Raw genomic sequence first — 27756 nt, 5'->3', positions numbered from 1 at the left:
GCAATAAAATCCCTGCAAATCTGAGGACTTGGATTTGACGCTAGCTCCTCCACTAATAGCCATGTGACCTAGGGTGATTCACACTTTTCAGTCTCCAGGTTACAAAGCTCCTGCCCGTCTACCTTAAGGGACATGGCTAATGTACAAGTGCAGTGGAATCCAAAACACAAAGGATACTTCACACTCAGCCAGAGTGTGCAAGGCTTTGCAGACATCTCAGATGGCTCAAACATCGCTCCTATCAGATTAAAAAAAATCTATGGCATGGGAATTTTCTCTCTTCAAATGAGCCAGACTGAACTTGCACAGATTTGAAACTTCCAGTTCAGATTTCGGATCCAGTAGAAGATCGGGGGACCCAAGTTCATTTCTCTGTAGAGACTGAGTAACCCTGAAGCTGAAGATGAGTCCAGAAAACAAAGTCACAGTCCCTGATAGTGACCCTGTGTCCTCAGCTCCCCCCTACCTATGAGTGTCAAGGTGAGTTTCTACTCATTACAAATAGAGGTTCTGCCTTATGACCCAGCACTGCTTATATTCTCCCCTTCAAAAGCTTGAAAAAAAGGCATGCAGAGTTTTCTTTTTCAGACAGTAGTCAGGGAGGATAGCTGGTGTGTGTGTGTGTGTGTGTGTGTGTGTGTGTGTGTGTGTGTGTGTGTGTGTGCCTGTTCTAAAGCTGACCCTTTCTTTCATCGCTTCCTGGTTTGAAGTCTCAGGAGGGAGGCCGTGACAGGCTCAAAACACTGAGCAAATTATACAAGCTCTTTGCTCTTTCATCTGCAAGCTGGAGATATCTCTGCTCCTAGAAAATCCTGGACCATCTTTGCTTGGCAGAGAAAAAAAAAAAAAAAAACAAACCAAAACATGAAACCTGCTACAGAGAATATGAGAAAGGAGTTGGTAACTTCACCTTCCTCTCTCCTTGGTCGTTGTGGTGGTTTCAATGGGAAATGTTCCCTCAAAGGCTTATGTATTTGAATATTCCGTCTCCAGTTGCTGGCACTTTTTACAGAGGTTTAGGTGGTCCAGCCTTGCTAGGGAAAGTATGTCACTGGGAGTGCATGTTGCCATGCCTCTCTGCCATGATGGACTCATCCTTCTGGAACCGTAAGTCCAAACGAACTCTTCCTTCTATGAGCTGCCTTGTATTATCACAGCAATGGAAAGGGAACTGATACAGTCACCCTGGCCCAGGCTCAGCTCTCCCAGGGGTTTAGGTTCAAGGTGGGTAGCTCTGTGGCTAGGTCTCAGTTTACGTAATTTATTTAGACAGCAGTGGGACAAATGTGTGCGTGACTGGATGGTAGACAAACTTGACCAAACAGGAAAAAATCATCACTAACAATACAAATGGGCACCTACTCTTTGGCACTAGTCTCAAATATCAATGTATTTGGTAATAAGACATTGCATGATGTCATGTGACTCAGTTTCTTTACGTGTTTGATGGATCAGTTAATTGTGGTAAGGTTAATTTAAGGGTAAATAAGATACTTTGTGACAAAAATTTGTCCTTGCAAATGCCTAACAATTTTTATTGTTACTAAGGATGACCCTGATTCTACCATCATTTCCCAAGCATTGTGTACTTATGAAGCTTCATCTGCATTCACAGGAATCCCATGAAGCATGATGCTTAGATTTTATGATTTACCTTCACAGGAGGCAGCCAGAATTCTAGGGGTAGGTGCCATGAATAAGCACAAGAGGCAGACCTGAAATTAAGAATTCCTACCAGGCAGTGGTGGTGCACACCTTTAATCTCAGCACTCAGGAGGCAGAGCCAGGCATATCTCTGTGAGTTTGAGGCCAGCCTGGTCTACAGAGTGAGATCCAGGACAGGCACCAAAGCAATGCAGAGAAACCCTGTCTGGAAAAAACCAAACCAAACCAAACCAAACCAAACCAAACCAAAACAAACCAAACCAAAACAAACAAACAAACAAACAAACAAAAAAACAAAAAAACAGAGAGAGAGAGAGAGAGAGAGAGAGAGAGAGAGAGAGAGAGAGAGAGAGAGAGTTCCTAACGTCTTCTGGCATCTGTATCTTGGATATCAAGTAGCCTCTTATAGAGGGGCCATGAGTGCCACACTCAGCTCTAGTGGGCCACACAGATGTGCACAGTGTGGTGTGTGATGCCTGCCTGATGCTCTCACAACCTCTTGCTGGGCATTTTCAGACAGTCTCTGTTGGCTCTGAGGGATATCTGTAGGCTCCTCGTTGAAGCTGTTCCTGGGTTTCTTTCTCAAATAATGGAAATGTCTAGAACGTTGTGTGGGACATGAGTGTTCATATGTGGACACTATTCAGATGAAGAAGATGATGAAGATACCAGCATTATACCATGTAGAATGGCCCAGCAGGGATGGAGAACAGACTAAAAGCAGAGGGCATCAAGTCCGTCTGACATGTTGTCTTACAATAGGGCAGAGCAGGCAACTCTTGACAGAAGTGGGGATGGTACCACTGTCCATTCAGAGTGCCTCAGTTTCCAGCAAGGTCAATGACCCCACTCTCAAAGTTCTAGGGGCCAGAGGCTACCAGGTGTTGCTCCAGGAGCTTCATCAGAAGCCTCAAAATGGGCAGAGGTCAGTTTATCCATTTTCCAGATGGAGTCAAGCTGATGACTCTTGACTCCAGATTCATGGGAGTCGGTAGACTCCTAGAGTAACTGAAGCCCTTCATGTCTTCTTGTGGGGACCTATACCCTTGGGGGTAAACCATGGTGCTGGGGGATGGGAGAGGACACATCCCAGAGCTGCCATGATGACAGAAAGCCCATGCCTTAGACTCTTTGTGACAAAGACTAGGGAATGCTTCTAGAAACTCAGCTTTGGAATTGCTGTCCTCATTCATCATTCTGTGCTCTGGGCAGTCAGACCTTCCAACCCAGGCGTGAGTGAGGTCAGGTTGATGAAGCTGGCATAGGGTGTTCCCTTCTTGGAGCACTGTGGGCGTCCAGGTTCTAGGCTGGAAGGCTACATCCATATCCTAAACATCTCTCCTGATGACAGCAGGGGCAGCTTCACTTTTCTCTGGGGGAATTTCAGTGGTGAGGGGTGTGCGTGCACAGAGACTGCCCAAAGTTCTGTGCTGCACTGGCTCATCTCTGATGATGCTTTGGGCCATCTCTGCTGGACTGCAGAGCAACCTCTGTATTTGTCACTACAGGCCAGCTGTATCACATAAAGATGTCTATCAATCTCCTTGAAATTCAGCCTTTTCATTTTATAATTAATATGTCTGAGTCCTACTGCGCTCTGTGGAGCATTCGGTGAGGTAATACATAAATCCTCAGAGCCTGTGCTGTCCATGCTACATCTCAGCTATCATTACACTTATTTTTAGGATTTGACTTTTGAGCTTGTTAGGCTGCCAGGCAGGTTGTGCTGGACTCCGGATGGTACCATCTTAGCCAGAGTGGGGTTGGTCCTTTGTACTGTGTGACCCAAAAGCTGCAGATACAAGAGCTCTGGAGCGCATCCCTGGGTTCCAAAATCTGGATGCCATTAGGATTCACCTAGGCTCTGATGGCAGTTGTCCTCTGATGATGTGACTCTCTTAAGAGGTAGGTCTAGAAGGTAAAATGGCTGGACAGTGGCTGTGGCTAGGCGAAGGCTCCAGAGATCAATACTGTCGAGAGCAGTCTGCTGGGTCACAGGACAGGCCTGATGCATGGAAGGAGGGGCACTGGCAGTGGTCTGGTTCTGTCTTTGTGATTAAGCTGCGGTGTCACAATTGGAGGCAGCGCAGGGCACTCTGGGTCCACCTTCTCATTTGTAAAGTGAGGGGAAAACAGGGCCAGTGATTCCCCAGGTCTCTTCTAGCAATAAACTCTCCATTCTAGGTGATCCACAGAGATCTGAAAAGGAGCCTGTTTTGGGCAGATGGTCTTAGGGAAGGAACATTTTGGTTGGTTTGTTTGTTCATCAAAGAGACTGAAGGCGTCTCTCGTGGGTTGGACTTGACTTTTTTCATCGTCCCCAGTGTTGAGGTCTCCTCACTCCCTGGAGTGCACAGTCAGCTTTTGGGAGCTACCCATGGAAGGCAGGCACACACATGTCTCAGCTCCAGAACAGAGTAAGATATCAGCCTTCACCATGGCAACTAACTCTCTCCAACCCTGCTAGGGCAGAAGCAGAAGATGAGTATGTATTGCAGTGGAAAGATGTGAGTTAGACCATAAGGAAAATGAATGTATTCTTTGAGTTTTTCTTTTTCTCCTTAGCACTTCCTATGCAGCTCATGTTCAGTAGAAACTAGCAATCCTCCTGCCTCTGCCTTACGAATGCTGGGATCTTGGTGTTCTTATGGGCGGCGGAGACTTGGGTGCTGTCTGCTTGGCCTCCTCCACTAGTGGAAAAGAGGTCCACCAGAGAGCTTGATGGATCTTCTGAGGTTGCTCAGAGAGACCTGGGGGCTGTCTTTCTTGCTTCCTGATTCAGACCACTGTCTGTCACTCCACATTGCCTCCTGGGCTTCATCCCTGTCATGGTGGCATCAGAATATGCTTTGAGGGATGCCATTAAGATGGGAGAAGCAGAGGAGCTGGAAGGTTGTGGCGCCATGGGTGAGTCCCTGGGACTGTCTGAGGCCAGCCTCACACTGTAGACAGAATCTGTCTCGACTGCTGTCAGGAAAAGCATTTAAAATAAGCTGTGAACTGGAGCTGCCTCTTTGTTAGTCATTCTGGAACCTGTCTGGTGTCTGTCATTACTGCCCGGTGACCTGGGGCCTGCCCTGCACAGAGGCAGGGACGGGCAGAGACACAGCCGAGGACCTAGAGATGCCTACTAAGGTCGGCAGGTCTGCCGCCTCACTTCAGTCTGGGGGATGTGACTGCGTGTCCTCTGCCACATTGGGCTCTTTCTTTAGGCCGAGAGCAGCTGCTAAGACTCTTTGCTGGTATTTCTCCAGGTTGTGAATATCGCCAGAGCTGTGCACAAGTGGATGAACATCTTGTGTTCATGTATCTCTTGTTTCGATGTGCTCCTCTCTCCTAGGAGCCAAAATCCACCTTCTGCTGAATGCAAGCTTAATGGCAGAGCTGACCTCACCCGGGGAATGCCATTGGTTGGGAAAGGTGGGTTCTGAAGGACAACGATACCAAATATCTTGCTGGTATGGGTTCCCCTTTGTGTCCATGCTTTATCATTCATTCCCTTTGGGTTTAGTGCAGCCTTCTTCTCACCATCTCTTCGTAAATGCAGCCTCCATTGGGAGGCACCAGAGGCAATGCTGTGTACCAGCAAACTGAGAATCACCACAGGGGCTTGCAGTACTTCTAGGGCCTCCAAGAGTATTCAAGCAGTGGGCAAACTCCCAGAATCTTCTAAAGCAGGAATGTCAAACACACACCCATCTATACCACTGTCTCACCCTGCTGTCCTGGCAGGCATGTTAGTAATTGAATATTTATACTCTCCACTGTGGAATCTGGATTCTGCCTCCGAGTCCTGTGCATAGCCGACCGATTGGGCCCGGCATGATGTTCTATTCTTGTTCTCTCACTGTTCGAGTGCAAACAGAATTGATGACTGTGGCGCTGAGACGTGAGAAGTGAGAAAGTCGGGTCAGAAGGATGAGCGATAAAACCATGGAATGTGCACGAATAGGAAAGGAGTGAAGAAAGACCATGTAGGGGTCTGCTCACAGCTCAGAGCCAACCCTGAGCATTTCTTTTCTTTTGTAGTTTGCATGTGGGGTGTGTGTGTGTGTGTGTGTGTGTGTGTGTGGTGTGTACAGATGTGTGGATGGGTACATATGCATATGTGGACTTTTATATGTAGAAGCCAGAGGCTGGTGTCTTCCCCTACTACTTGCCACCTTCTATATTGATGTAAGGTCTTTCACTTGAACCTAGAACTGACAAGTTCCACTAGTCTTGCTAACTAGTCCGCTGTGGAGATCCTATCCCTGCCTCCTGCGTGCTGGGATTATTGCCAGCCAATCACATCCCTGCCTCTTGAGTACTGGAATTATAGCCAGCCAATCACATCCCTTCCTCCTGTGTGCTGGAATTATAGCCAGCCAATCATATCTGCCCACTGTTCACATGGGTGCTGGGGGTCTAAACATTGATCCTCATGCTCTTGGGATAAGCATTTTATGTGATCAGCTACCTCCCCAGCCTCGTCCCTGCGTATATTAAGTCCTCCTTCTGAACATGGAAATCAGTGCCTTTCCAGGGGGCTTTTTTTTCATAATGCCTAAGCAGAGAATGCAGCCTTGATACTACAAGGAATGATACCACATTTTAGTGGTCTCTTTGTTTGTTTTGTCCCAAGTTTGATTTGTGTTCCATACTTTTGACTTGAACAGTGTAGTGGTCACTCCAAACTCCAGGCATACCCTTCAGACTGATACATACTGCTTGAACTCGATGCTAACTTTCCTATTTGTCTCCAAAGACTGGGGTGGGAAGGTACCGCCTGCCTTACCTGCTGCAGGGCTCTCTGGATGTCGATCCCTTGGCCCCAGGGCACAGCTGGGTTAGCCAGACAGTCTCCAGCGTTTCCCCGGCGGGATATGTCAATCCTCTGCCTCCGCAGGCTCTGGAAGGCCTCGGCCATCACCTTCACACCATCGTAGGTGAGAGCAGATGTGTACTGGGGAAGGAAGGCAGACAGGCAGGTGTCAGAGAGAGCTGACAGAAAGGTGGGGTCGGGGGCTGTGTTGGGGAATGGCGTCCCGGTGAGTGACGTATGTGGCAGCTTCTGGAGCTGGGTGTTCTGTCTCTCACAGGTCTGCTTACAGGTCTGCTCACAGGTCTGCCCAGTCAGTGGGCTCTCCAGAGCTGGGGGTTTAGCATGGCCAGCTGTAACCTTTAAAGACAAACCAGCATTTTGGAGTTTGGTGTTCAGTCCCGTGATTTGAAAAATGCTACTTTAATTGGGAAGAAACATAGATTAAATACAACTTATCTGCAGGTCAAATACATGGAAAGTCAGTTGGCTTCCTCTGTATGAGAGTCAACAACCGGGGGCCAGGAAGAGCTCCAGGACCTCTTCTAACAGTAAAGGAAACACTATTCCAAGATGAGCAAGCTCCTAATTATCTCTGTGTGTGGCTTCCTCCACAGTAAAGTGAGTATTCTATAGACTCTCCGTCTTGTGGAGAGTTAATGTTAATGATAATGCTTAAGGGTTTTTCTTGCTTGACCAAAGATGTGAATGAGGCAGACCTGTCTTATTACACAGTATGTCATCTTAAGGTCACACTATACAGCTGTATGATGAGTTTATTTTTCCAATTCTTAGTTGATTTCCTGATCCTAACTTATTATTTGTGTTCAAATGTGTATATATGTACCTTCCCCCACCTCGTGTATGTGTGTGTGTGTATGTGTGTGTGTGTGTGTGTGTGTGTGCAGGCTGGAGGTCTTCCTCAATTTCTCCCTATCCTATTTTTGAGACTAGTCTTTAACTGAGGCTGGAGCTCACCATCTGGCTAGAGTACTTGGCTAGCGAACCCCATGGACCCTCCTCTCTCTGATTGCCCAGCGCTGAGATTCCAAGCACATGCTGCCATGCCTAACTTTTTCTGTAGGTGCTTGGAATCCAGAGTCAGGTCCCCGGGCTTACACAGCAAGCACCTTACAGACTGAGTCACCTCCTCAGTCCCTTCTAATTTATATTTTTGAGACAGGCTAGCCTGGAACTCTGTGTAGCTCAGGATGATGCTGAACTTCTGATCCTCCTGCCTCCACGTTATAAGCATGCACCACTACGCCTGTTTTATTTTCTGAGAAAAAAATACATTACACTGAGAAGCTGGCTTGGGCAGTCATCAACTAATATGTTAGCCTGCATCAAAGTCGATCTTTCTTTTCAAGAATTTTTGTTTAACAAGATACTGCAACAAGTCTTCATTCTCCAAGAGTTAAGTCAGTTTGATCACTGGTGGAACGGGAATTGCCTCAGCTATATAGACTGCAATTCACAAAAATAAGCAGGCTAGAAACATGGGCCAAAGATTCGCCGACAGCCCCAGATAATAGACGTGGCCTCAGAATCCTTCTCAACACAGTGTTGCATGTAGCCACTGCTATGCTATGTCACCTGAACTAGAAGACCCACGGCCTGCTCGCCACAGTCACAAACAGTATGCAATATCAAACAAAACAGGGGTTGGCTCTGGGACTGAGAAGTGAGAAGCCGGCTGCAGACCCAGGTGGAGAGCAGCTGTGCGTCTCCGGGCAAGGCTCTCTGATGGTCAGCTGGGCATACAGAGGTAGGGAGACCGTGCCACCTCAGTGCTCCATTCACAGAGTCCATAAAGAAATGGGCATTTGTCTTGTGCTTGGTAAAATGGGGGACAGATGGGTGGGAGCTGTAGTACTTGCTTAGCCTGCGTGAGGTATTCATTTCCATCCCTAGTACTGCTCGAGAAAAAAGAAAGATGGTGACCCTAATTAGAACACAAACAGCGTTTTCTGGCTTCCCTTGCAACCAGCTGAAGGCAGTTTCCTAACATGGAGCTGATGGTGGGTAAGTGAACGATCTGCTAGTGCCTTCCCGAGACTAATTCTCTCTATGTGTACATGTTCATATGTGTGGTTGTGTATGCATATGTGCATGTCTTGAGGTCAGAGGGCAACATCAGGAGTCCCTTTCTGTCTTTCTTCACTTTAATTTTGAAATAGGGTCTCTCCCTGAATCTGGAGCTCACCGATTTGGCTAGACTGGCTCACCAGCAAGCTCCAGGGATCCTCCTGCCTCTGCCTTTCTGGTGCTGGGGTTACAGGTGTGTGGTCCTGTGTTTGGCTTTTGACATGGGAATTGGGAGTCCCAGCCAGGGGCAACAAGCACTCTACTAACTGAGCCACTCCCCAGTCTCAGGAAAAGAGTTCTTAGAATCAAAGGTGTGCTTTCTGTTCTCTCTTCCTCCGGTTGGGTTATGGTTTGGGCCTGAAGTATCTCCTCCCTCCTCAAAGAAAACCCCTCACGTGGTGAAGGTACAGTACCCAGAGGTGGGTTTTGGCCAAGCAACTGAATCATGAGGATGCTGACATAGACATAATCATCAATGCATTAACCCACCAATGGTAACCTAATGGCATCCCTGGGAAGTGATGGAAACCAGGAGGTGGGGTTTTCCTTGGAGGGAGTGGCTCACTGAGTGTGTGCCTTTGAAGGCTGTAGCCTGTATCTGACCCCTTCCAGAATCTCCACTTTCTGGATGCCTTTCCTCCATTGTGTCTTTCCATCATAATGTTCCTGCCTTGCCACAGTCCCAAAAGCAATGGAGCCAGGTGGCCATACATTGAGACCATGAGCTCACATAGACCCTTCCTCCTAGAGTTGATGATTTGCTCAGGTATTTTGTCCCACTGACAAAAATCAATTTAGTAAATGCTGGGGATGAATGCAGGCATCATGATGGAAGTCTATGCAGCCTTCTTATGCTGTCTAGCAGAAGTCAAAGGCTCAGGGTACCAGAACAAGAACTTGGAATATTTGGTGACTGGGCATCAGTGTAACATCCTGGGCTGCTGACCTCTGTCTTGTTGGGATGCCTGACCCTCATGCTGACGGGTTCCTCTGCTTAATAGGAAACCTGTTTCCTTTCTGAAGACTCACGTGCCCCAGGGTTCTGGGGCTGGCTATGGGAGAAAAGCGGGCATCCATTTTCACACCTTCGGCCTCTTCCAGTCAACCCTGGTGTGGTCTCGCGCGTCACTTGTCCTCCACTGCTGCATGATTCTGGCTGGGACGGTGTCTGTGTAGTTCACCAACTGGAAACCTGTCACATTGGCTCCACTCTCCTTGAACTTATTTAAGTCAATATCCATGAAACCCTGTGGAGGAAGGAAAGGGGAGAGTAAAACATGTTGCCTGGGCAGGTCCATGTCCCCACAGTGCAGACCCAGGAGTCTTTCTCTTCTGCTCCACAAGGCAGAACAGACTGAATGTAGACAGCAGTGTTTTTGCCCCCTTTGAATTCCATTCTCATAGATTTTTTTTTTTTTTACACAAAGTTGGCATAGAGACTGAGAGTGTCAGCCTGAGGATGGTACTCCTGGGATGTAGCAGTGCGGGCTTACACTGCCTTGGACCGAGTTACTTTGTTCTTTTGTTTATGCAATGGAGTCTAGAGGTTAGGGAAAAGATGAAATAGACACTATGTGCCCAGACTGACAATCAATGGATGCTGGGATTTAAAAAATTTATTATTATTATTATTATTACTATTATTATTACTACTATTTCTTTTAGAATTCCATACAGTTTATTTTAATCCTAGCAACTCCTCCTCTAGCTCTTCCTGGGTCCATCTTTCCCTACCCATTTAACTTTGTGTCTTCTTTTTAATTTTTTTAACTCATTGTGTCTAATTTGTGCTACACGTATACTCTTGTGTCGGGGGCCAACTCCTGAAGCATGATCAACCTACCAGGTATCATATTCTTCAAGACTATGGACTCTCCCAGTAGCTACCAGTGGCCAGTAACTTCTTGGCTAGGGCTGGGAATTTGTGCCTACCTCCCGTCTTCATAATGTGGTTTTGTCTGACTTAAACTCACGTTGTGTATTCTCTCACAACCATTGTGAATTCATATGTGCAACTGCTCTGTTGTGTCTGGACAACATATGTGCACAGTGTGTGTGTGTGTGTGTGTGTGTGTGTGTGTGTGTGTGTGTGCGTGTGCTTGGCTGTGTGTGCCATTGTGTGTGTGTGTGTGTGTGTGTGTGTGTGTGTGTGTGTGTGTGTAGGTCAGAAAACAGTTGTGTGGAGACTAGTCTCTCTTTCCACATCAATCCACATGGGTTCTGGGCATTGAACTTGGGTTCTGGGTTTGTGTGACAAGTCCCTTTACTTCTGAGTCATCTTGATGGCCCAGGTTCTTCTGATGACAAGATATTAGAAGCAAAGGGGAAAATCTCGAAGGAAGGGCTGTCCTTGCTTACCACCCTGCTTTACCTTTGGAGAGAGGAGACATCTGAAGACTGCTGAGAACAAATGTCTGCAAGTTGCCCAAGGTCACCAGCAAGTCTCTGGAAGGGGCTGGCTCCTGATGGGGGCTTTCACCTCTCACTGTGCTCTTTCATGTACAATGAACTGGACCTGTTCTCCCCGAGGAGGCCTGGCCACCTCTGACATCCATGAAGGATTCTTTATTGCAAATGGAATTTCCTTCCAATGCAGCAAAACTCATGCAAAATCAGGAAGCCTTAAACTTAAAAGGAAGCCTTGCATTTATATAATAAATTCAACAATGTCCAGTATGCTCACATCTGTGGCCTCATTTCACTTTGCTCCTTAAAAGGGTGCAGCTTATGTGTCTGCTTGCCACACACAGAAACTAAGACAGAAAGGGAGGGTTAGTGCCCACAAAGCTGCTCACAGAGTTAGTGACAGAGAAGGGACCAGAGCTAAGCTCTTCTGTTAAGCAATTCACTCCCTTCTCCCCCTAAAACCTCATCACAAAACATACTCTTTTGAGAACTTAAGAGTTTTCAAGCTTCCTCCCTTGTGGAGCTTACGTTCTTGTAGGGGAAATCAGACAGTAGACCAATAAACACATAGTGCACAATGCTGTACGGCAGTGTGTGCTCTGGAGTAGCCACGTGTCTATGAAGGGCAGTAAAGGGGGTTTGTGAATGGGGACATGGAAGGAGTGGTCCAGATCAGTCCACCTGTGGGGTCCTATCGGCACAAGTATAGTGGAGTCCCAGGTGTGAGTTATGGGGATACCTGGGTGGGATACACTGAGCAAAGGCCCAGGGGTAGGAGGCTGCTTGGAACATTCCAGAAACAGCAACGGGCCTGATGTGAGTGGAAGGCAATAGTGAGAAAGATTTCCAGTAGGAGATGAAGTCAGACAGTGGTCCAAGTTGGGTCCCACATAGCTTGTGTTAACTTATATTTTTCTTTCTTTCCTTTTTTTCCCAATTATAATTAGCACTATACTACAGGATTTTGAGCGAGGCCCATAAAACTCATGCATGCTTGGTTCTGTGGCTTAGGGAAAGTGCCCAATCTTGATAACAGAACCAGACTAGGAGAAGGAGCTGAGGACGTGTGCCCGAGATGGGGAAGTCCACAGCTGGCGGCAGCTGAGGTCCAAGCACTGGACCTAGTTCTGCCTCAGGATCTCAGGGCTGGTCTACATCAAATTCTTGAAAGAGCAGATTTAATATTTCCAAGCTCCCTGGCTTCTACCAGTGCCTTTGACAGTCCATTACCCCTTTGAGCGTTTTATAGACAATCCTAGTTCAGTCCTACACAGCCTTTGTCCTTGCTTTCTGTCTAGGAATATCATTTCGATTCTTGACTCCTTCCCATGGTCTGGATCCTAGCTAGCACACCGTCTCTCCAGAGAACTCACTCCAGTCCCCCATCTGAAGAGCCAGGTCCGTCCCTGCAGCAGACACTGTTGGCCCTGTGTATTTCCACTCTGTTACACACCACTGTTCCATTTTATGCACTAACTGCAAACACCTGCTGCCCCACCTGCATGAGGAGGAGGCCAGGCATGCCAAGCTCACATGCCCAGGGACGGACCTACACTAGTGACAGCTGCAGACATCGTAGATGCCAGCCCAGAATCCTTTGCCTTGGTGCATAAGCTGGTGAAATGGTCTATGCTGACATCCAGAGATGGAGAGAGGGTGGAGGTTCTTGGGAACGTGCTTCAGTGTCTGCCTTCTCTTTTTTACTGTGCATTCCTACTGTGTTTCCGGAATTGGCACATAGCCCTTGCTCCTTCCTGAAGCCTTGCTTTGGGCTCTGCTTGTAGGAGAATCCTAGTGGAGTTTCTTCCAGCACTCTGCCTGGCCCATTCCAACGTCGTGCCTGATGTCTCTGGAGCACCTGTCACCGCTGAGATCATCTTCCCTTGTTGTTCTTTTTGTCCTCTCTCTTCCCATTGATGTGCTAACTACTGAAGGTGGGGACATTTTCAGTTCCCATCTTGTTCACTGATGTGTTCTAGCACCTAGCATCTCGGTACATGCTCCAGCCCAGGGCAGATGCTCGATCCTTTCTTGCTGTGAGAATGAATAAAGCTAGAGACTGTCCCTCAAGCAGGTGTGCCAATTAGCCAGGGGAAACATGACTAGCAGGCAACAGCTGCCAGTGAGTGATTTTAATCAGCTGAGATTAACTTGTACCACAGCCACAGTTCACAGAGTGACACAGAGGTAACTGCCTTGTGCAATGGTACCCAGCCAGCTGTTCTTAAAGGGAAAGTCAGAACTGGGCTTCCCTACCCAGCCTGCATTTGACGATGTTATACCCTATAAGAGTACAGCCGTCTCACCATTGGTTAAGAGCCAGTACACAGTTGGGAGATTTTCCATACTCTTTAGAGACTTTTAAAAAGAACATCTTGTTCGCAAAATAGCTATTGAGAGAATGAAATGAAAATTATCTCCCGCAGTCAGATTCTGTCACTCGCAATCTGTAACCAGCTCCTGGGCATCCCTACTGACTTTCCCTCCCCAGCATAATGAAGGCCAAGAGGAATGGTGATTTGCTCAAACAGGCACGCAGCTCAGCTTCATCACCAGCAAGCCTGACGACAGTGTTAGTGGAGCCAATCCAGGGTCACACATAATCAAGCTGATGGGACCCTCCAGCCCCACACCCATAACCCAGAAAGAGAACAGATATGGACTCCTATTTACGACATTCACCATGAGAACCAAAACCAGGAAGCCACTTGGGGTCAGTGTACATCTAAGAGCTGACATCTCTCCTCCAGTGCAAGACTGCATGCTGGGAATGCTAACACTGACCCCTAGGATGTCTTAACCACAGGGAAACTAGACTCTTATGGTTACTAGGCTTGCTTTCTCCACAATGCAGGGATATAGACTTGGTCAACAAAGAAATGTGGTCTTGATTAAGAAGGGAAATACAGGCATTAGCTCTTTGCCTGCTAGGGAATTGTGAAATTCAGCTAAGTCTCTTCCCCCAGTACATTTACTAAATAGGTTTAATTAAATCATTTTCCAATTTCCTTTTCTATTTTATTAAAAACCCACGGGGGTACTATTTGGTAAGTTGTGCATTTTCTTTATCTATCTTATTCATGTTATTATCTAGTGTGTTTAAGGATGCCATGTTGTTAATTACAGTTCTTGAAAAGTTGTAGCCATGAAACTTCACCGTCAAGACTCTCTTCCAGCCGTGCTGCATATTTGATAACACATCTCCCAATGTCAAGTCCATGGTTCTAAACACCGTCACTGCTGAGAGAGAACGACATGAGCTACAGCCGTTTGCTTTCTCCAGCTACTTGTCACCCGGAGTCACATCTTCTGCTCTTCTGCTGTCCCCTGAGCCCTGGCACCAGGTGCTTCTCTTCGAAGAGTGAGTGTTATCTAAAGTGGCTTGGTGCCACATGTCTATGGCTCCAGTACTTAGAAGACAGAGGCAGGAGGATCAAGAATGGAAGGTCAGCCTTGGCTGTGCAGAGGTCTATTCCAGCCTGGCCTCTGTGAGACACTGGGAAGAAGGCAGCCCTGGGGTGGCTGGGTTGCCCTGCTTCAGTGTGCTTCCTCAGTACCTCATTCTGTAGCACAGCTCCACGCATGACCCATGAACAGGCAACATGCAAAGAACGTTCTGCCTCCCATCTTCATGCAGGGGCAGAGGACCTGGCTAAGGAAGTGCAGGCTGAGGATGCTTCTTAATCTGAGGAACATAGGGACTTCCTGGTGTCTGTGAGGGTGTTTGTAGAAGAGCCACCCCTAAGGACTGTCAACCCACAGCTCCGGGAGGGAGCAGGAGATCCTCATTTTGACAAAATGTTAATGTTGGTGAATCAAAATGCAAGGTTAAACATGAAGATAATTATCAAAAGAATTAAACAAGATAGCATAAGCCTGGCCGTTAAGGAGAGGCAGGATATGTTCAAGGGATGATCAGGACTGTTCCCTCACACAGTTAGTGAGTGCCACAGATGACACTGAGTTGATGAGGCAAGATAAAGAGGGGCTGTCATGTTTTATAGCTGTGTGGGAGAAATGGCCAGAATAACCAAATATGGCAAAGGGAAGGTGTAACTTCATACGTCTAAGAAGTTTGGGATTGGTTTAAACCCCCCCCCCCCAATCAGGGATAAGACGTGAAAGTGCAGGGTTTTGCTCATTATATTTTAGACCCTTCTGTCATACACATTTACCCTTTAAATGCCACTAATACACATTTACCCTTTAAATGCCACTAGAAATGACGACAAACCTCAGATCAAGCTAATGTGTTCTCTGGTTGGGTATCATTGTCAGTCCCTGGAAGAGGCAGAGGCAGCAGAGTCACAGGACGGAGTGGTGCAGGTGGTAGCATTTGAGGAATCCTGCTCTAATCTGGCTAGAGAGCTCAGCTTGTTCTGCCATCCCTTAGCCTGGGGCTGAGGGACAGCAGTGGGATGCAGCCTAGTCCCAAAGCATGCCTCATAAGAATAACAAAAATGATGATGGTAGCTAAAATAGCCACTTCATGTACATGACTTAACTTCATCCAAACCACCTTTTGGGGATTGTGGGGCTACTGCTGTAGAAAAATGAAAATTAAGCAATCAACCAGGAGTTAACCCTTGGGCTTATTTTAAGTCTTTCCTCACTCCCCTCCCAAGCAAGACATTCATTTTAATGTCTTGTAAATGTGGTCCAGCTTAATCCCATAAGCACTCTGAGAGGGAACTGGATGGTAGGCCCAAGAACTCATTTGCATAAGTCGCTGAAAGGATTCACCCCAGTTTCTGCTGAGATCTGATTCAGAGACCTCTGTAAACTCCCTAACTACACAGTTGGACTTCACGAACATGACACCCTGCCAGCCCTTGGGGGGAACACAGGAGTTTAGATTCAGGATGGTGTATCCATTGCCCCAGTCAAAGAGGGTCAAAACTCTTCCGATAGCAGTGCACAGTTAGGATCCCAGAGCAAATGTTGCCTGGCCAGAGCTCCTGCCTTTAACAGGGGCCTGTAAGCAGGAATGTGTTGGGTTTCTCCTGGACACAACCGCCTCCCTCTTTGCCTGGCTGTGCAGATATATCTCAAGCACTAATTTATCTGGAGCCTGTAAATGAGTGACCTGTCCTTCACCCACACCCAGGGCCTGGGAATGCCCTTGTGGAGGACCAGAATGTGAGTGTAGCAGATTTTGTGGTTCTAGTCACAATACCACCTGGCTTTTTCATGTCAATTCTGGGATCCTCAGGCTTGTGAGGCAAATGCTTTACCGACTGAAACATCTCCCCAAGCTCACAGCACAGTACTTTCAGGCTGACAAGCTTTGGCCTCAAAGCTTCATTTCCTTTTTTGCTGAGATCTTTAGAAGAGGGTCACCCCCACGCTGTTCAGCCCTCAGCATCCTGTCTAAGCTCACATCACACCCAGCAGAAAGGAGAAGGAACATTCTGTGATGCTCAGGTTCAGCGTCAAGATGAAGGCTTATTAAGCTAACACCGGTACATGGGGAAAGACCCTTCCATCTCCAGCCCCTTGACATCAAGAAGAGGTAAGATCAGACCAAATCAAAAAATGTGTACTTTATACTCTGAATGGCACAGGTTGAACATGTCAAGTTTCCCCCAAATTGTCAGAGAAAAATCTCAGATGACAGCTCTGAGGAGAGCAGTCACAGGAGTGTATGGTTTGAAAAGTCTCCTTATATTAGGAAGCCTTGGAAAGAGCACAGAGGATCAGCCTAAAACATAATAGAAGATTGAGAGGGTAGGCGAAGGATGTGCTTGACTCTCAGGAGGGTTGTCATGGGAAAGAGGTGGGAAATTTGTTCTCTGAGGCTCTGCAAGGTGGGCCAGACAGATGAACAGTCAGATCTCAAGGGAGACTGATTTTTGTTAAAGTGATGACTGCAACCATTGCGTTTGGCATGAATCAGCCAGAAACAAGCGAGGTAGCAGGCATTGCCATCGCCTTGATTATCACATTTAATCCTTGTAACCACATCATGAAGCAGGTCCTTCTATTAACGCTTGCAAACTGGGAATGAGGAAATGTAGTAGATTGGTTTCTCTTAAACTAGTGTGGCTAGTGAGAGATGGAGAGAGTAAGGTGACTCCTGAGCTTGGATTTCAACCTCTAGCCATCTACCTTCCTGCTCATTCATCTCCTGTCCTGTGCAGGAGCCCTTGGAACAGGCTTCAGCTTCACATGAGGAAGAAGGTCTCTCAGAGACCAGGATGTTTATCTTCAGTGCCTCTGATGTATGCTGCCACTTGGAGTGCTAGCCTTGTAGCCCCCTATTTCTGTATCTCTTTGTTGTCTGTGGTTGTGACAGAGAAAGGCAGAGACCACAACCTGTCCTCAAAAGCAAGACCACAGACCCACAGGGTCCACAAACAGTGCCTGATGTAGGGCGGTATGTCAAGAACGTGCAGAGAAATGAAGCAACAGAACCCGCTCTGTTCCTGACTTCTTTACAAGCATCAATCCTGTTACCTCATGCCCCCAGCTTTTGTCTCAAGGACTAAATGGGGTCTTTGGATTGACTTTTCTGTGTATGTTTTATTGTGAACCAGGTCAGAGATGAAAGGCCCAAGAAGAGAGTTTTAGGGATAATCACATAACTTCTTGGCCTGTCTGTGAAGCTCATGAGCTCTTTGCTCTAGGGCATCTGTCTTAACCTGTACAGGCAAGTGGTTATTGATTCATCAAAGACATCCGTCAGATCAATAATCCTTCAAGATATGTCCCAGGTCACTATGTTACGTTAGGGATGGAGTAAAAGACAGAGGCCCACCTTCTGATTCTCATGCTTGCCAAGGCAGCCTTGCTTTTAATCTGTCACACAATAGGGTTCTCCCCAAAATTCCACCTGAAAACAGAGCTTCAACCCCAAAGGTATGGAGATTTCTAGGGCAGCTCACTTCTCTCCTGAGGGCTCTTTCAGCTTTGATCTATAATCCTACAACCACACAGGTGTATGCTGAGGAATATGGATAAAAGTGAATCCATGGAATAGTCTTCAGCTGATGACTTAATTGTCATCAAACACCCATGTCTTTGCATAAAAATCTCCACGTTTTCCCAATTTAGTCACCATAACAAGCCAAACCTTCAAGGCATCTCATCCCAGATTATCCCTAGTGACCTACAAGCTCATGTGGTCTCTAACAAGCCAATAGGACACTGTAGTTGTATGAAAGTCAGCTAATAGACATGTCATCCACATTAGAGAAAAGCATGGTGTTGACTCATCCAATCCTCTCTGAAGTCAGGGAGAGGTACCTGGACACTCAGATATCTGCAAACACAACAGCAAGCTGATCCTGCATGTGTCCATCATAGCCAGAATATTATCGGGGTTACTCAGGATCACCAGACCTCAGTCCTGAGATTTAGAGTCAACTGCTGACACTGTGTTAGAAGGTTAGGGATCCTCAGCCTCGGATGTTGATGCAATGCTTGGAGATGCTCCACGTGGTCTGAGATTTTGCTGTCTTCCAGAGAATGCCCCCACCTTACGTTGTGGTTGACTCTTGGCCCAACTAACTTCAGAGTAAGTTCAACCTTTAGAACTCTCCTGGCATAGGGTGACTTCTTATGTCTAGAATTACTGGTGGACCTCATCCAACATCCTCCCTCAAAGCCTCAACATTAGCATGCAGAGAAAGCCAGGCAGGACTTCCATAAAGTATTTTTGTAAAACGATGGTTTATTCATTTTCAGGCCCTCACATAGAGTAGGCACCCACTGATTGCATGGTGTAAAATGGGTGAAAATATAAAGACATGGTAAATTTGAAACCTACTGAGAATAACTATGTATCAAAACATGCCTAGGGCATATGATCTCAGATATGGGCTTTTGAGAAGGTTTACAGTATGAGACACGAAATCCCTCCTAGGGAGCGGGCCTTATAGCTAGTCAGAGTGATGGCTTACCGTTATAACCATCATACCACTCTTTTACTGGGAAGACCATTGATGCCTTTTCTTCCCCAGCAGCCTTCACAGCACTTCCCAACACTATAAAAGCTAAACATCAGGAAGAGAGTTTCCTGGTCCGTTTAAGATTAATTTCTCAATGTCCTGTAATTGGAGATGGTGGTGTCTTCATCAACAGCAACCCTTTTGTTTGTGATGAGCAACCAAGAGCTAAGACAACAGCCTTTGCAGTTTTGGGAATATGGAGAAAGGATATTCTATACATCCATTTATCCGATCATTTAGTCATGACTGCCCAGCGTTGCCACACATATCACAGCCACAAGGATGTAGAAGAGATCCAGGCAGGCAGGCCTGGTGACTCCTTTCTGGTCACTTAAGGTCTATCGAGGAAGGCCTAGTTCACCCAAGCGTATTCTAGAGAAAATAAAGTAATGCCAGCGCTGAATCTGGAGCTCAGAGGAAGCTCACTTTCTAGATGAAAGTAATGAAGCCTGGAAGGAAAGGGGCCTTTGGTTGAGGAAAGAGAGAAAAGTGAACTCTCCTCACCTATTGGGTGTAGTTTTAAGGCACCTTCAGTGCTCCCAAGGAAGTGATGGTAGGGGCTTCCCATGCTGATGGTGGCTGCAGCCTCCCGCTCTCCTGCACATTTCCATGGATGCCAACCAGAGGTGGCTGTCGTGACAGTCCCAGGGAAAGATGTAACAGGCATCAAGAAGCAATGTTGCAGTCCCAGAGCATTCAGTGAGGGTAGGGTAGGGGCTTTTTGGTGGCTCCTCTGAGCACGAGTGTCCCTTTTATAACATGAAGGGCTGGTAAGACAAGGATTCTTAGGGACCTTCAGGCCCAGGCTCTCCTGGGTTCTTGAAAGCAGGTGGGGGGCACATTTTTTTTACTCTCATGCTGATGTGTGGGTGGGTGCCTTGTCTTGATCTTTCCTGGATTTCCTGCCCCACCCCACCCACGCCCTTGTGTCTCTCCTCTGATGTCATATTCTCATGTTTCAGACAGCTTCTGTAGGGCTGTGTGATTGCCACAGACCTTGCCTTGGTTTTACATGATCTGATCCAGTTGGGGGACAAGATCAGGGTGTTTGCAGGACAGGAGTGAAGGTATGCACTTCTTAGGGCTTCCCTCATGAGCCCAGCAGTTACCAGGCAAGGGACAGAATCACATCCTGGGAGAAAGAACTAGAGGATGGAAAGGAATCTGGGTTGATAGTGCACACAACAAAGAGCTGGCCACACGCATTGCCAGGTGTTCAAGGTGGGCCCATGGAAGGACAGCACACACTCTCCTCCAGAGTCAGAAGGGACCAAAGAAAGCAGAACACAGGCCATGCCCTGTTCACAGAGGCTATGATAGCTGCCAGGGCCCTGAAGAAGCAAGGGACTGCCCAGAGGTAGGCACCTCCATCCCAGGAACCAGAAGAGTGGGTCTCACTTAGGCACGGAGCAGAGGAGAGGCTGGCCTAGGGAGTGGGTGAGAAGACTTGCCCATCACCTACTTACCATTTACATATTTATAACTGGATTAATATTCCTGTCCTTTCTGCAAGAATTTTTTTTTCGTTTTCCATTTTCACATGTGTGTATATATGTTTGCTTGTGTGTGGGATCATATGTATGTGGGTGTGTGAACATGTAAATGAGTGTGCATGGGGAGACCTGAGATTGATGTAAGGAATAATCCTATTGCTGGTCAATCTTACAGGTTGAGGCCCAGGTCTCTCAATCAAACCTAGAGCTCTTGGACGTGGCTAGTGTCACTAGGCAGCTTGCTCATGGGATCCCAGCTCTTTCTTCCGAGGCTGCCACACCCACCTGTATTTTCACTGTTTCTGGGGTACAACTCTAGCCCTTGGCAGAGGCTTTAATCACTCAGCCATCTCTCTGGCCCTTCTCTGACACAAAATGTTGGCTTTAAATACATGAGGCATGAGCACAGATATGCTTGAGAAACCACTTTCCTGCCTCACCCCTTCACTCCTTTCTTCGGTGACGTTTCAAAGAAACCAGTTCTTTGCAGCTCACTCTCCCAGGCCCTGGGAAGTCAGCAGCAGATGAAACAGGCCACGTGCTGCTGCTATGTGTTTCAGATTAGCAGCAACGAAGGCGTCATACAGATCCGTGTGGCTTTCCCAATCTCAATTATGGTAAGTGGAAGGTACGTGGGGCTATGGCGGCATATAACAAGGAGGTGAGATTTGATGTAGGAGGGGCCTGAGGGATCACAAAGATGGTATCTTGTCCCCAGACAGGAATACCAGTAATGATGATGATGACACTGATGATGGTAATTACGGTGGTAATTACTAACACTTATTAAGTGCCCGTTTGGGGTCATGTATTACACCAAGCACTTCCTCTACCTCATCTTGCCTAATTCTCATAGCATCACCGGAGGAGGCAGCTAATAGCCTTGCTTCTTTTGAGAGAGAAGCCATGGGAACTCAGAGACTGTAAGGAGTTTGACTAATGTTAACGGCTGATAAGTACAAATCAGAATTCAAACCAAGGTCTGTCCCATGGGAGAGCTGCCCTTCTCGACAGAACTTGTACCACCCCTCCCTCAACACAGGCGTCAGAAGCAAATGTGACCCCATATGGTGCTGAGGGAAGGGGAGTGGGCGAGCTAGGCCTTGCAGAAGGAGTCTACAGATTTCTCAGTGTGGGTGAGCAAGGGATTGAAGAACAGTTTCTTCTTGGGCTGAGGAAATCCAGCTCGGGGTGTGAACTTGCTGCTGTATGGACCCAAACTTCTGACTCTAAGTGCCTCTGCAGTTAATGGTGGCCATAGTGGCGGTATAAATGGCTGGCTGCTCTGAACCCCAAGATCCTTAGTAAACCACTGCGAGGCCAGAACCCACCATCCCTCCCTCGGCTTCTACCAGACTAGAAGGGACTGTTTGAATGACACTCCTTGGGTTTGCCCTCTGGGCTTTTTACTGTTGTTGAACTCAACCTTCTTCCCAGGGACTTGTGCCCACACCTGTCTCTATAACTACCGTGTGCCCAAGTGTCACAGGCTACAGTAGTGAGAACATGGACTCTGGGCTTCTGTACACGGTGAGGAGGCCCATCTCCTTCATTTCATAAATGTGGTGACACCGGAGAAGCCATTTTACCTTTGTTTCTTCATTTGGAAAGGTGATTATAAGGTTAACTGCAAGGGCCCTCAGGAGGGTCAGGATAGAACGTCAGAGTTAGATGGAGGGTATAGAAATGTGTGTCTGGAGGAGATGAGGACAGAGAGGCAGAACGCAGGGAAATGGCTGTCTTGGGCTGGGGTGTGGAAGGGCAAGATAGGTGTGAGTCAAGGGTAATGTGGGGAATGATGATGAATGGTTAAAGAGAAGTTCTGTCATGTGAAGAAGACACATTAAACTTATTGTGGTCAGGAGAAGACACATGCCTGAAACTGTAAATCTGGCCAAGAACCCAAGGCTGGGGAGCTCATAGGCCCCATGGATGGACCTATTCCTATTACTTTGCTAGATGACTGACCTCTAAAGACATGCCTTTACCCATTGGTTAGTGCAGCTCACAGACCTCAGAAAGGAAGTTTCTTTGTGCAGTGGACAGTGGTTAACACAGAAACTCACAACTGGTCAAAGTGCAGAGGACAAGTGTTCTCTGAATAGAACAGTGGAGTGCTCAGCACTAATGGGACATCAATATCACATCCCTTTCCTGCGAAGATCAGGGACCTTCTTGGAAGTGGAGGTGTAAAGACTGTAAGAACTAGAGGTTGGGAAGGACTGTAGTGAAAGAGCCTTTGGGACATGACAGGACCAAGGCACCCACACAGCTGTGGCTGCCTGAAGAAGAGCCCATGAGATTGAGTCTTTCAATATTCCAGCATGGCCAGGGAAGGGGATTATGAATTCACATTCCTAACTGAGGAACTATTGATAATTGATGGCTTCTGGGGCAAGGAGAGTCAGTTTTCTTTAAGTCTGTGTGTGGCTCTTGGTAGGTTAACCATGCTCAAGTGGATGGTCAGCTATCTAGAAGTATATGCGCCACATAAATTAGACTCTATAGGTTATTAAAAAAATTAAACACAAGAGGACACAAAAGTGGGAGGGGTGAAGATGTGGGGGCGGATCTGGGAAGAGTTAGGAGGCAGAGTGGGGGAAAATATAATCAGAACACATTGCATAACTGCGTGAAATTCTCAAAGAATTAAGACAAATATTGTATTTCTAAAAAGCTGAGGGTGGAAATGTACAAATCTGTAAACATATCAAGAATCCATGGATTACTTACTTTAAGTGGGTGAATAGTATGAAATGTGAATTATATCTCAAAAGAATGGGTTTGGGAAAATGAAGTTGTAGCAACATAGCTCTTGAAGGTCTGCATTGTTCAAGTTAAAATGATGGTGAGTCCAATGTTGTGTTATTCATCTATGTTGCCATATAGTAAACTAAGACTAGATTTATAAGCATGTATGTGCATATACACACATATGATATATGTACATACACAAATAGGTAGATTAGTCAGAGAAATCCTGAGTATGAATTCTTCAGTTAGATAAGTCCCCACTGCTGAAGACACTGTGCATTTCAGATGCAGGGCCCAGAGGCCTAGAACTGGAACTGACCTTAAAGCCTATTCCCTGCTGACTAGTTTTCATGGTACTAAAAGACACCATGCAATCTTCCAAAGGAGGGAAACAACCAACCTACCCAGCTATGACACCTATGAACCACTATACGGACCAGCATGGCACAATAACCCTAAACATACACTAGTGGTACATATACCTTGGTGGTAACCAGCGGCTCTCTAATTGGAGTTAGTAAGGCCCATTCAACAGAGGGAGATCATGCCTGGTACTGGAAACCTAGCCAACTACCAAGGGATAGTTGAAGAACCTACAACCACCACTAACTACATTCTAAATATCTGTCCTTAAACCCACAGGTAAGTGTAGTCCTCAGCCATCATCAAGGAAACATCTCTTTGTAGCAGATGAGGACCATTATAGAAAATCCTAACCAATCAAAATGCAGAGTTATGGATCCCAGTCCCAATGGATACGTCTACCATACAATTCTGCACCTAAGGCTCAGTGATCGTTGTAGAAGCGGGCGTGGAAGGGTTGTAAGAGCCAGAAGAACAAGGCATTTGCTGCGGGATTGTGTCTCCTGGGAATATCAGAAGTTACACCCATGAAGTCTCAACAACATGACTGCTCAAACATGAGATGAATAAGAACCACAGCAACAGACATGCTAACATGGAAGCTCGTGAGTCCTCAACCCTATACGGGCAACTAAGGAATGCTAGGGTGAGGGAAGAGCACACCAATTGGTCACCCACCACCAAATGGTCAGCTCTGAAAACATGCATTCAAGTAACATTATACAGATGGAGCAGGGTGTATTTATGAACAAATGTTATTAGTGAAAGAGAGACAATTAAGTTCGAAAGAGAGCAAGGAGTGATATATGAGAGGATATAGAGGCATGAAAGGGGAAGGGAGAAATGAAATAATTACATTATAATCTCAAAATATAAAAACTAATTAAAAAATTCTCCACTTATGTGGAATACTTAATTACTCAAGACACGGAATCACCCTAAGAAGACAGAGAACTACTATTTCCAACTGACAAATGGGGAAACTGAGGTCTGAGGCTTGATTGCTCAGGAAGTTAGCTAAGCAAGAGTGGCATCAGGGCATAAAGCAGGGTTTGGAGGCGTCAGCGCCTTCTCCGTCAGCCAGCTGTTCCTTCTCTCCTGTCTCCTTCCCGCCTCTCTCTGGCGGCTCTCCACGGGTGGTGATTTGAGTCCCACAGCGTCCTCCAAAGTGGCCAGAGAGAAGATTGCCGGGCACTGCTCTGAAGTCCAGACTTTCTGACTAAGTGGAAAGGACTGTGGAGCGTGCTCATCCTTTCCAAATGGTTTCTGTTCCTTAATCTATAATTGCACCAGAGCTGCAATGCTCCGAAGAAGAGTTGACTCCATGTAGCAGCAGGCTAATTATGTGGCTGAATTTCTAAAAATTATCATCTTATAAATTGTGATATTCCTCTGAAGGGGAAAGAAAACAGCACATCCTCCACCATGTCTCAAACTGAATTAATTAGGAATTTGAAGCCTAATTATCAACTAATCTATTGGAACACGCCAGTCTTTCATATCTGGCTGGTGTTTGCAATTTGCAGCCTATTAGTGGCAGTTGTTAGGATCTGAGAACTCATTAGGTCAGAAGAAGAAAATTGTGGATCAGAAGGATAGGGCAACCTGAGGGGTTGACTTGGGGAGACTGTGGCTAAGGGGTCACTTGGTGACAGATGAGGGCTGGTGGTTTAACTACCTGGATCCTTCCTTCAGAGGCTCTGAGGCCACTGGGTCATTTCTGCTTTACCAAAGGACGTAGCTGTGCATGCCTCTGCCCAGGTTCTGTGCCTTCCCAAGCATTGGGTGTCCTAGAGCAGCATATTCTGTCACCAGTGTTGGTTCTAGCCTTGCTTCTGGGTGACACTGGCTGAGCCACGCTCCCTTGATGGTTCTGTTTCCCTACAAGCAATAGAGATGCTGATGGAACTGACTTCCATGGGCCCATCCATGATTGTGGATCTGGGATATGAGAGCTAGCAAAGGTTTCCTCAGTTCTAATGAAGAGATTTCATTTTTGCAGATGGCCTTTCCAGGGTGAGGTCCTTGGCTTCCGCATAAAGATTCTAAACAGATACCACTCATTAAAATGCAAATGTCTTGAAAAGATTATGGATATAGCCCTTGACACCTCAGTCCAAATTAACCTTTCTCAGTAAGCCTTTCTTAGTGCCAATCCTGACCTTGAGGCGCGGGGCAGCCGAGGCAAGGGATGTTTAGAGGGTAGAGAGGGGGACATCCAGGACAAGCTAAGGCTAGGGAGCAGGCAGGACAGAATTTAAGGGTTAGACAGATGTCTGCATCCCAATTTTAGACACAGATTGTGTGCCCTAATTTAACTAATGACCTTTATTCCCAATATAGTATAAAATACCAATCTTTTACTTCTTTCCTTCAGCATTTCCCAGAGATAACCAGAACAAGATACCCCGACTGAAACTGAATGTGGCTATATATTTAGCTTGGTAAGGTTAACATTTGAACTTTTCTTATAGATTAAAATATGGTAAATATCACAGCTGAATGGAAACACAAAAATGTAAGAAGGCAGGCCAAGGCCATGGAGATACTTTGTAGTCGGGGTAACTATCAAGGGAAGTGGATGGATGGCCATATGTTTTAGGGGTTCAGGTTTGATGGCACCTGCGGTACTGTGAGAAAGAATTGTGGGGTTCTTGAAAGTGTTAAGCACAGGGCTTAGTGCACAGCTAGGCAGTCCCCAGCCTCGGTGTATTTCATGGGTCAAACTTGCACGCAACGGTGTTTTTATGCCAGTCGCAAGGTGATAATGACTTAGAAGTCCACCAGCTTTATGATGGATGAGCAAAACAGGCCGTCTGTCTATAATGGGCTCCCGTCTGGCATCACAAAAGGAATACACCGAGATAGACTACATGTTAGTGATTCCCCGAGGCTGTGGGGGGCTTGGAGGGTGAGTTATGTAATGACTACTGATGTGCATGGGTTTGGGGCTGATGAAACTTTAAAATAAAGTTGTCATGGTTTCGTAACCCCATAAATACACACAGGACCACAGAAGTGAGCACTGTGAGTTAACGTGTGGTATTGTGTGGTCTGTGAATTTAATCTTAAGAAAGTCTCTAAAATATGTGTCTGAGTGCCAAAGAATATTACATTTGGCTATGGAGAAAAGGAGCTCAAAGAATCAAGATTTATGACATAAATGATAAAAGTGGGAACCATGACACAGGAAGAATAGACTTGACAGAGATGACGATGGACAGAGAAAACTTACACAGACACATTCCGGCGTCTACATAAAAGGCATGTGCACACAAAGGATTTGAGAAACCAAACCGTACCCATGGCATGCAAAAGAATAGCACCTGATAAACAGCTGCAGTGTGTTAAAGTGAAGGCTTTTTTTTTTAAAGACACAGTCTTATCCAGACTGTATATAAAAATGAAAACAAAACAAAATCTCTAAACTGACATTACTATAGGTTACACTCTGAGATGGTTCCTGGTTAAAGATTTGTCAGTTTTAGCATAATTATGATTTAAATGTCTGCACTTGTGAATAGGAAAACCACCGTTGAAATCAAAACCAGTGGGATTCGAACATTCCCTGTCCATTCCAAGATGTGGTGATTTTTCCTGACTCCCAGGGCCAGAGCTGATCAAAGAGGGGGCTCGCACGAGGGATGAAAGTGGGCACCGCAGCCTCCAGCTCACCACCTCCCAAGGACAGCTGGAAGTGCACAGGCTGTGTGCCACAGTTAACAGGGGAACTGTGATGGCCCAGTTCCAATTGTCAACTTGTCATGACCGATCATCGCCTGGGCACCTGGGAAGAGAGTCTCAGAGAGAGAGAGAGGAGACTGTCTACATTGACTTGACCTATGGGCACAGCTGTGGGCATTGTCTTCATCAATATGGGAAGACCCAGCCCAGCCCACCGTGGGTGACACTGTTGCCTAATCAGGGGATGCTGAACTTAATAAAAGCAGAGACGTTGACGTGTTGAGCACCAGCAAGCAAGTCAGCGTGTGTGCATCCGTTTCTCTCTGTTCTTGACTGGATGGGATGCGACTACCTGTTGGAAGTTCCTTCCTTGACTTCCCCACAGTGATGGATGAGAGCCTGGAACTGTAAGCTGAAATAACTGCCTTTGTCCCTTAAGTTACTCTTTTGACAAGGTGCTTCTTTTACAGCGAACAGAAAAGAAACTAGATCAGAAGGGCATTGGGAAAGAGGTACATTTGGTGCCTCTGAGGCTTGGCAACGCCACTGTGAA

General features: G+C 46.6%; 1 protein-coding gene and 1 long non-coding RNA gene across 4 annotated transcripts in view; one reads left to right on the top strand and one right to left on the bottom strand.

Moving 5' to 3' along the window:
• Nucleotides 1-27756, bottom strand: part of Gria1 (glutamate ionotropic receptor AMPA type subunit 1) — a 337003-nt gene that overhangs the window by 114691 nt on the left and 194556 nt on the right. For all 3 annotated transcript variants that reach the window (XM_006984888.4, XM_006984887.4, XM_076542378.1), the window contains exons 6-7: nt 9640-9801; nt 6443-6610 (exon numbers count right to left, since the gene is read on the bottom strand). In XM_006984888.4, coding sequence (XP_006984950.1) covers nt 6443-6610; nt 9640-9801 — 330 coding nt within the window. The remainder of the gene's footprint in view (nt 1-6442; nt 6611-9639; nt 9802-27756) is intronic.
• On the top strand, nt 19941-27261 carry LOC143266862 (uncharacterized). Its single transcript, XR_013041660.1, has 4 exons — nt 19941-19976; nt 20963-21019; nt 25897-25963; nt 27128-27261. It is a non-coding gene; the product is annotated as an uncharacterized LOC143266862 (long non-coding RNA).

Source organism: Peromyscus maniculatus, chromosome 8 (genome assembly GCF_049852395.1).
Source record: "Peromyscus maniculatus bairdii isolate BWxNUB_F1_BW_parent chromosome 8, HU_Pman_BW_mat_3.1, whole genome shotgun sequence".
NCBI classification, from domain to species: domain Eukaryota; kingdom Metazoa; phylum Chordata; class Mammalia; order Rodentia; family Cricetidae; genus Peromyscus; species Peromyscus maniculatus.
This window is presented reverse-complemented; position numbering and strand designations above follow the sequence as displayed.